We start from the raw sequence: 10,090 nt of genomic DNA on the forward strand, positions 1-10,090 counted from the left end.
AGTGGAGGAGTGGGGAATCAAACCCGGTTCTCCCAGATTAGAGTCCGCGCACTTCACCACTACACCAGACAGGCTACTGGCCTGTGCCCATCCCCAGAGGAGACAGGAGGGCTGGGCACAAGCTACTCTTAGTTGCTGTCGCTTCTCCCTCCCCAGCCATTGACACTGATGCTTCAGAGTGTCCCATACTCTCCCGCAAAGCAAGACAGGGCATTGCTGGCTGCCACCTGGGATAACCCATGGTCCATACTAGGGGTGAGAAATGGTGTCTATGTGGCAACAGACCGCAAGCTCTCCTCTTCCTCTCTTGGCTCCTGTGCCAGATAGCTAAAGGTACAGCTGCTGATTGATGCTGCAGCGGTCAGAAGACTCTGCCAGGGAGCAGATGTTGCTTTAGGGACCTACCTGTGTGAAGAAGGGCTTCTCCTTCCTCCCCACTCATGGTGTGTGTGCGGCAGGAGGAGCTAGTTCCTCCTCTCAACTCTCCAGTAGAGGAAGCGGCGGCGGCTTCAAGATTTCCACAGTCATAGTGGTAGCTTAGCTGCCCATGGTGGATTTGGCCTTATTAATGGTGGACTTTCTTTTTTAAAAAAAAATCTTTATTCATCCCAATAAATTGCAATATTTGTATACGGACCAATGCTGTTCCTAGGGGAACTAGTTAATACTGGGTATTTTAGTGGGTATGCTGCGAATTAACTAACTGGTTATAACGGCAGTTTTATGGATTTACAAGGTTGTATTTTATTTTATACAATTTTTAATGTTTTATTGCATTCTTCTCTGTTTGTGGTTTGTAATGGCCTATGCCTACAATAAAAACCTTCTCTCTCTCTCTCTGTATACTGAACGTAAGATAACAAATCTAAATAATGCAAATTTAGCGCATAAAGGAAATTCCAAGTAGAAGAAGAAGAAGAAGAGATTGGATTTATACCCCGCCCTTCACTTGGAGTCTCAGAGCGGCTGACAAACTCCTTTCCCTTCCCCTCCCCACAACGGACACCCTGTGAGGTGGGTGGGGCTGAGAGAGCTCTGACACAAACTGCTCTTTTTCAAGAACAGCTCTTATCAGAACTACGGCTTGCCCAAGGTCATCCAGCCAGGTGCGAGTGGAGGAGTGGGGAATCAAACCCGGTTCTCCCAGATTAGAGTCCGCGCACTTCACCACTACACCAGACAGGCTGTGGGGCTGAGAGAGCTCTGACACAAACTGCTCTTTTTCAAGGACAGCTGTGCCAGAGCTTGTGACTGACCCAAGGTCACATCAGCAGGTGCAAGTGGAGGAGTGGAGAATCAAACCCGGTTCTTCCAGATTAGAGTCCGCACACTTAACCACTACACCAAACTGGCTCAATATAACAAGGTTTCCATCTCTCCCAAAGCCATCACAACTTGTTCATTGTGGGAAGGGAAATATCGCAGACAGGTCATTTAATAACATCCGTTTAGTCCAGTCTTTCTAATGGTGGACCTTCTTGAGACCACAGAACCCTACTAGGGGCCTGGCCATGCTTACCCCTGATCAATGCTCCTTCTAAGCTGTGGAGTCTTATGAGCAAAAACCCTTTCTGCTTCGAAAGTTGGATCCTTATACTAGGCTGGGGTGAAATATGGAGGGCTGAAGGGAGTTTGCTCCCTTCCTCTCCCCCAGCCCCAATTCCCCTCCTTTTATACAGGCCTTTACATCTGTCGCCTAGATCATACTATGTATTTTTGATTTAAAAAGTGAAATTTACCATTTTCGCAGCTGGGGCACTGCCAGAGGGTCTGGTTGACAAATTAAGTGTCAGTTTCATGGTGTTTCACCCTGAAAGGGTGGTGAGACTCCTTACAACTTTTACCTCCCTAGCAGTGTTCCCTCTAAGCTGTGGAGTCTTGTGAGCAAAAAATCAGCTTTGTGAGCTACTAGCATTAAAGTAGTGAGCGAGCGATTTGGCTACTGCGTAAATCAGTTTGCTTTGGAGCCATCCTTTCTGAGCGAAGACAGAAATGTGTGAGCCGGAGGCTAAAACACTGTGAGCTAGCTCACACTAACTCAGCTTAGAGTGAACATTGCTCCCTAGGCATGGGATGCTAGTTTAGAAGACCTGTTGGAGGGGGTAACCATGGAATTAATTGGGGGGGGATTCATACCACCAGGCTGTGGCCAGGGTTTTGTGGGTTTTTTTCTGGTGGGGCTGCCCTTATTTGCCGTTATTTTTCAAATAAAAGATAAAAAGATAAAAATATTGTCTGTAAATAACTGTACTTCCCTGTTTGGTGTAGTGGTTAAGTGCGCAGACTCTAATCTGGGAGGACCGGGTTTGATTCCCCACTCCTCCACTTGCGCCTGGCTGGATGACCTTGGGCAAGCCGTAGTTCTGATAAGAGCTGTTCTTGGAAAAGAGCCATTTCTGTCAAGAGCTCTCTCAGCCCCACCTACCGCACAGGGTGTCTGTTGTGGGGAGGGGAAGGGAAAGGAGTTTGTAAGCCACCCTGAGACACCTTTGGGTAGTGAAGGGCAGGGTATAAATCCAATCTCCTCCTCCTCCTCCTCCTCCTCGCCTTCCTTCCCCTTCTCCATTCACACAATCCTTTAAAATAATGTTAACATTTTTTGAAGAAAATCTTGTGGAGCTATCCCTTTAAGGGAGGGGGCGGAGCCCCCCAATAGCCCCACCGCAGCTACGGGCCAGCATACCACCATCAAGCCATACCACCAAGTAGTGCTACTTCACACTTGCAAAGATTGGGGCGGTTATGAAACGCCGATAATCGCCATGTACGAGCACTTTACAAAATGAGGAAAAGGAAGACACTTGGGGGGGGGCTTGGTAATGCAACAGTTTAGTGCAGGGTTCCCCAACGTGGTGCCTGTGGGGGCCATGATGTCTGCCGGTACTTCCCTTGGTGCCCGCCGAGCTTTTTAGAAAGTGGAGGGGCCACTGTGAGGCAGGGATTTTTTTGGCTGCCCTCATTCAAATGAAAGGGTTTTCCACCGGAGGATCAGGAGACTGGATAAGCCCCTGGGTTTCTCTTAGGCTGTGTGGTTCCACTACCGCTTCAGGCTTTCCTTCTTCCCAGGAGGCGTGAGGAGGGCGTTTGGCTTCACCTCGTTTGGTTTCGCCTTGTTTGGCTTCGTCTCTGACTGAGACCATTTGGGGCTGGCTCCGCCTGTTGTGGAAGCCATTTATTGTGGCAGTCCCCCCCCCCCCCCCCCCCCCCGCTCAAAATTCCAAATGTGCCCACAGGCTCAAAACCCCCAGGTTTAGCATGTAATCTTGATCTCATGGGTTTTCTAAATTGGCTTAGATTGAGAGTTGTGTATGTCTTATTCTGTACACTCCCTTGAGCGATTCACGAGACAGCGTACATTTAAGTCGTACTGAATACGGTGGGGTGGTAGCAGCGTACATTTAAGTCGTACTGAATACGTTGGGGCTTTTGTGGATGCATGACTCTGTGTACATGTTGAAAGTGAATTTTGTGAGAAAACACACACACAAATGCCTGCAGCCTGGCATGAAGCTTGTAGAACATGGCACTGAACCCCGGTCTTCATTGTGATGCCTGCCCTTAGTGACAGAAGTCGGACGATACGCCCCACATGAATGATGAAACTGTGACTGGGTATCAGTTTCCCGATTTAGTTCCTTTTAGTTCCTCCATCCGCAATTGAGTCAAGAACAAAAAAAGGAGTGGGGCTGAGATTTCAAAAGTGAGTCAGCACTTCGGCGCCTATAAAAGCCATGCCGCTTTCCTGCCTTGTAACCTCTGTTCTAACCGCTTGGTTTCTGTCTAGTAGGTCTATGAAATGTTGTCATTGTAGGCATGAAATAATGTGGCGATCGCAAAGCTGCGGTGTTCTCTGCTTTCAGACTAGCTTGACAGGAGGGATTAAATTAAGATGTGCAGATGGGCTGTGTGTCTGAAAACTTAATTGGGATGTTAAATAACCAAACTTTGAAAAAGAAGCCTCCTGTGCTTTATTGTTATGGTCTAAAAGCACAAGTGCTCAGACAGATCAAGCAAAGATCCTTCTTCTTCCTATGAAGTGCCAATTGCTGGTTGGAGTTCCTTCAATTTGCCTTGGGGCCATGCAGGAAAGGGAGAGGAAATTTAACCTTTCAGCCTCTATGAAACTAGCTCCTGTACCCTCCTGTATTCGAAGAATGAAATCCCGCTTCGGCAGGAGGGCGGGATAGAAATCAAATAAATAATAATAATAATAAGTAGGATTAACCAACCAACCAGCCCCTCTCCTTTGGCTGCACAAGCCTGCAGTTTGTGTTTTATGGGTGCAGGCTTGATTGTTTCCCTTCCAGGGATGCCAGCGTCTAGGTGGGACCTGGGGATCCCCTGGAATTACAGCTCATCACTACAGAGATCAGTTCCCCTGGAGGAAATGGATGATTTGGAGGGTGAAGTCTATAGATGGGAAGGCCCAGGGAAAAACTGGAAAAATTCGGGGGGGAAAATGTTTTTTCCCCATTTTTTTCCTGAAGCCTTTTTTTGTTTTTTTCTGAAAAATTGGAAAAAGAAAAGAAATTGATTATGGAATGCTTTATTTTAACATGATGAATAAATTTTTTTAGGACAAGGTGTTCAAATATTTTCCAAATCATGTCTAAAAAATATGCATGGTATCAGATTGTTCTAATTTCTGTGCACTGAGGACAAGCAAGTCCTAGGTTACAAACTGAACTCTCCAATGCAAGAACATAAGAACATAAGAGACACCAATGTTGGATCAGGCCAAAGGCCCATCCAGTCCAACACTCTGTGTCACACAGTGGCCAGAAATACCAGTGCCATCAGGAGGTCCACCAGTGGGGCCAGGACATTAGAAGCCCTCCCACTGTTGACCCCCCCCAAGCACCAAGAAGACAGAGCATCACTTGCCTCAGATCCCCTATCTATACCTTGTGGCTAATATCCACTGATGGACCTCTGCTCCATATGCTTATCTAATTCCCGTTTGAAGCCGTCCATGCTTGTAGCCGCCACCACTTCCTGTGGCAGTGAATTCCATGTGTTAATCACTCTTTGGGTGAAGAAGTACTTCCTTTTATCCGTTCTAACCCGACCGCTCTGCAGTTTCATGGAGTGCCCACGAGTTCTTGTATTGTGAGAAAGGGAGAAAAGTACCTCTTTCTCTACCTGCTCTTTCCCATGCATAATCTTATAAACCTCGATCATGTCACCTCTCAGAACAAAATGCATTTCTTCCTTTAGGAGGTGCTATTGTGGGGAACAGAGATTGGGAAAAGATCTCTCCATACGCTTGTGCGTTGTAGGGTCCAGTCCTTTATCATTTACTCTTTTTAGTGCCAGGATTAGTTTAAAGGAAACTCATTTTCAGAAAAAGAAATAAATGAATCAAAGGAGGCCCAAGTGCAGGGGGACAGGGGCAATTTTAAAAAATTCACTGGGAAAGAGGAATGAGAGCGAATAAGCCAACAGTGTGGTGGCAGCTGCCAGTCAGATCTCCAGTGGCCAATCAGATGTCCTGCTGGACAAAAGCCCCACCTTCTCTCACGCACTTCCTAAAAGACTTGGCAGGAATCAGGAAAGGTGTCTGTAAGCACCGTGTCAGGGACCCTGGTCTTATCTCATCTTTTTCTTCTTAAAATTCAAAACTAGTGAATCTCTCGGAATTGGAAGATCACCCAATCTCCAACCACGAGGCATTAGAGTGGAGTGTGCTAAAGTTTTGCACTTGCTTAGAATTACATTCCACCAACACCCCCGTCTTGACTTCTGTAACGTAAACTGAAGGAAGAACTTTTAGGTCACAGACGGTCTTAAAGAGATATCGATCCCCAATGGGGTTAACCATTTTGAGTTTAACTTTTCACAGATGAGTTTCATTCAATGGAAATCTTCTTAACAGGAAAACGATTTGACAGGAACAGGTTTACAATATTTCAGAGAACTATTTAGTGGGCAAAAATGTTCTTTTTTTGTGGTAGCAGCTGATAATAAAAAAGCCTGGGATTTTTCCCTTGTACAAAACAGCTTCCCCCCTGACTTTAGGTATTCAAAAAGTTCCTAAGTCATTACGCGTTCAGAAACCTTTTCCAACCTGGAGAGGCAAGAAATAGGAAAATTGAATTGTGAGGTAGAATCAATTGACCATCTTCACTGCTCCTCTTCCGAGACTCCTGGGAAATGTTGACCTCCTCTTCCTCTTCCTCTGATTTTTTTGGGTCGGCCTCGAGGTTTCCTCCCAGGTGCCGCAGAAGTTTTCCTTCCCTTCGAAGCAGCCTTGTTTTTGCTCCCCTTTGGTCTCCCACGTGGTCGCTTGGGGACTGGTGCCTCGCTGGGTTCCTGCTCAGGCTGCTTCCTGGGCCTCCCTCGGCCTCTCATCTCAGAGGCATCCTTGTCCTGTTTGGCAGCCAGAGCTTGGCCTGATTTTGCACTGGATTCACTCGTCTTTCCTTGCCGACTACGGGCAATTTGCGAGAGGCAAGCCGGAGCTGAGCCCAACCTTTCGGGCACAGCACTTCCGCCTCCCCTCTTCCAACCTGGAGAGGCAATAGAGGAAGCTTTGGTTGTGTTCTGCTGGGCAGGCCACCGGCAAAGGTGTGTAGGACTTAGGGCTGCCAGCTCTGTATTGGGAAATACCTGGAGATTCTGGAGGAGGAACATGGGGAAGGCGGGGTTTAGAGATGGGAGTGACCTCAGCAGGGTACAAGGCCACCGAGTCCACCCTCCGAGGCCGCCATTTTCTCCAGGGGAACTGATCTTGGTCATGTGGAGATCAACTGTACTAGTAGGAGATGTCCAGGTACCACCTGGGGGTTGAAATCAAAACGGGAAGACACTGCAATAAGACGCTCAATTATTTAGTAAATGTTCTAATTACAATACTGTATTTAACAATATTTTGACACAGATTGGTTTGTTGTGTTTTTTTTCCTGATGACTTTGATGGCGCATGTTGATTCGATGACTTACGTTGGTTGGTGGATGACTGATGTTGACGGTTCTTATATGAATATAAGAGAACCTATGGTGTTTAAGTCCTTGCGCTTTTAAATTCAGCTTGCTCTTCGTATTTGCTCGTATCACTTTATTGTACACACGATCAACTGATCTGTGTCAAAACATTGTAAAATATATTATTGTAATTAATGAGAAAATTTACTACATGGTTAGCATCTTATTGCAGTGTTTTCCCCTTTCGATTTTCACTTACACACTGTAATCCTTACCACCTGGAGGTTGACAACTCTAGCCGGACTTTGTGATCTGTGTGTGCACACGTGTGGGTTTAGTTTATTCATATTGCTCTCTCTTTGCCTGGTTAGGAGACCCAAGGCAGTTCACAACACCCCCCCCCCCAAGTCAGCTATAAAGATATATATTAAGGCCCACAAACTAACTGAATCCTATAAAAGCAGCATATCAAGAAAGGAAAGTCGTAAAATCAGGCATCGGAGTGGGCCAGACAGCCTCCTCGTAAAAGGGAGATGCAGCAAAGCAATCCTAACGGATTGTCAAAGACCTTCCAGAGCGGAACGGTCTTGGTCCTCTCTGGAAGTTCTGCAGTGATGGAGCAAATCTAATCAACTCAGAGAGCGGGCAGCTGGTGAAAATGCCATCCTGTGGGTTCCTGCCAACCTAATGTCAGGTAAGGCGGGTTCCTTTATGAAGGCTTTGTTCGAATCTCAGGCTGATGGCGCAGAAGGTACTTTCGACTCAAGTTCCCATTGAAAGCTGGTTGGCGGTGATGCGGACCTGGGTTCCAGCTCGCTGGGTGTCTTTGGATCCGCTGCTGTCTCTCCACCAAACTTACCTCATGGGATAATTATTTATTTATTAGATTTGTACCCCGCCCTCCCCAACGGGCTCAGGGCGGCTACAACAGAGGCAATTGCCATAACAACAGTTAAAACAACATAAAAACAATCATTAAATAAAGTGCGGTGCTCTTGGTGTTAAAGTTTCTAATCCAAGATGAGTTCCATTCAACGACCCAACCTGACAACATACATTCTTCGGTTGACTAGGCGTCTGCCCAGGGCCAGTTTGTGAGGCTAAAGTGAGGTTTGTGAGGCTAAAATGAGGAAGAGGAGAAACTTGCCGGTGTCCTGAATTCCGTGGAGGTGTGTTTGTGTGTGTGCGCGCGCTGTCAAGTCACAGCTGTCTTATGGTGACCTCTGGTGGGGTTTTCAAGGCAAGAGACAGTCAGTGGTGATCTGCCTCCACATCACAACCCTGCTATACCTTGGAGGTCTCCCATCCGAATACTAGCCAGGGGTGATCCTGCTTAGCTTCCGAGATCTGAGGTGATCGGGTGAGCCTGGGCTATCCATGGAGGGAGGGTAGAACAAAAGTGCAATAGAAATACCATCTGTGTTGACTTCGCGGAGTGCTCTTTCTTTCTGTTTCGGGATTGAGGTTGCACGTTCAAGAAGGCACTTCTTCCTTCCCCGTCCGTAACCCAGCCATACAAGGCTGATAGGGCAGGAGCGTGCATTGGAATCCGATCCCCCTTGTGATGTGTGATGATGAAGTAGGATACGGGTGACTCTGCTTATTGTCTTTCTTTTGTGCTACAGACGCTCGTGACACCGAACAACTGAAGCGGAACAACGTCACGCACATCCTTTCGATCCATGACAGTGCCAGGCCTATGCTCGAGGTAAGGGGTGGGGTGGGGAAATAAATGTGTTGCTACTGCAGCCACTAGAATTCCTTCAGCTGCAGTCTTACTATAAATGCCTGCTTCTGTATCTTTGTGTGGTTTAAGTCCGCCTGATAAGGCATGGAGTCCCAACGTGGCACGTGGGCTCCATCCACACATCACTGGGTATTGTGTTACCATTGTGACACAGCAATCATTGGCAGCTAGACTCTCCTTTGTGGGCAACAATAGTCTAGTATGCAGTGAGGGGTGAGTGCAGGCCTTAGGTTTTTCCTCCATTACCCACTTCAGGTTCTTGACTGTTGTTTATTTATTATTTATTATTATTTATTGTTCATATTTCTATCCCGCCCTCCCCGGAGGCACAGGACGGCTTACAAGGCGTATTTGCCAGATAAAACAGTAAAACAGTACAAAATATTAAATTACATCCTCATTAAAACAATTTTGGTGCTCCTCTCAGCTAATTTCCAAATTCCAAGTTACAATTCCTAAAATCGTGATGGCCGCCCCCTAAGCGTCCTGTTCTCACCCATAGTGCAGCAATTTGGGGGCATAGGTGTATGTGCCCCCATCCTGATGTCTATATATGGGGCGTAGATGGTAGTGCACTAGTAGTGGCGGCTCCTATTCAAAAGCCTGGCGGAAGAGCTCCGTCTTGCAGGCCCTGCGGAACTGTGCTAGGTTTGGCATGACTGCCATACCTCTGCCCATTCCTAAATCCCTGCTCCTCCCCTTATCCCTCCCCTCCCTGGCCTTACACCCCGGATTTAAGTGTCAGCATCCTGTTTTGAGTCGGGGCAGGGGTTGCTGTTTCCACGTTGGCTGGTGAGGTCGTCAGGCCGCGCTGCCCCACTCTGCTGCAGGGCGGGGCTGGCTTGGCATTTCGGCCCGTCGTGGCCCCGTCGTGTCCTTGAACCATTGGTGGCTCTCCCTGCACTCTGCCAGCCTATCCGGGCGGGGAGGCACGCCCATCCCTACCTGCTGCTCTGCCTCCACGTGGTCGGGGTCTTGCCTGGCCGGACCTGCCATAGGGGCTTCCATTGTCAGCTGGCTTGGCCAGGTGGGGAGAGGTAAGCTTGTTGTTGACCATTCCTTGTGCTCCTGCTGCCTCTTGCACTGGAGCGAGTGAGCTGGGGGCTTGGAGCAGTGGGGGGCCCAGTGAGTCGGTGTCTTGGTGAATTGGGGTGTGCAAAAAGCCGGGGTGTCGGAGGGTTGCCAGGGACAGGGTCCGCTGGGAGGGGTCCAGACACGGGCGTGGTGGGACAACAAAATCACTAGGGCTCTGTGAAGTCCGCACAGCACTAAACACTTGAAGATTCAGGCTGAAACCATAGGTCATTTTCTGCTAACGGAAGGCACTCGCACCAGAAGAACAGGATCTTCCTACCTCAGTTTGGTGGAGTTCGCTTAAATGCTACTTCTGGGGGACAGGAGACCCTCGGGAGTAGCAGG

General features: G+C 48.0%; 1 protein-coding gene and 1 pseudogene across 1 annotated transcript in view; one reads left to right on the top strand and one right to left on the bottom strand.

Annotated features, from left to right (window-relative positions):
- Positions 1-10,090, top strand: part of LOC107112825 (dual specificity protein phosphatase 22) — a gene marked incomplete at its 3' end in the record, with an annotated part of 52,925 nt that overhangs the window by 15,837 nt on the left and 26,998 nt on the right. The window contains exon 3 of the mRNA XM_015414017.1: positions 8,550-8,632. Within this exon, the coding sequence (XP_015269503.1) occupies positions 8,550-8,632 (83 nt within the window). The remainder of the gene's footprint in view (positions 1-8,549; positions 8,633-10,090) is intronic.
- On the bottom strand, positions 6,042-7,788 carry LOC107112823 (annotated as a pseudogene).

Source organism: Gekko japonicus, unplaced genomic scaffold (assembly GCF_001447785.1).
Source record: "Gekko japonicus isolate JY-2015 unplaced genomic scaffold, Gekko_japonicus_V1.1 scaffold2633, whole genome shotgun sequence".
NCBI lineage: Eukaryota > Metazoa > Chordata > Lepidosauria > Squamata > Gekkonidae > Gekko > Gekko japonicus.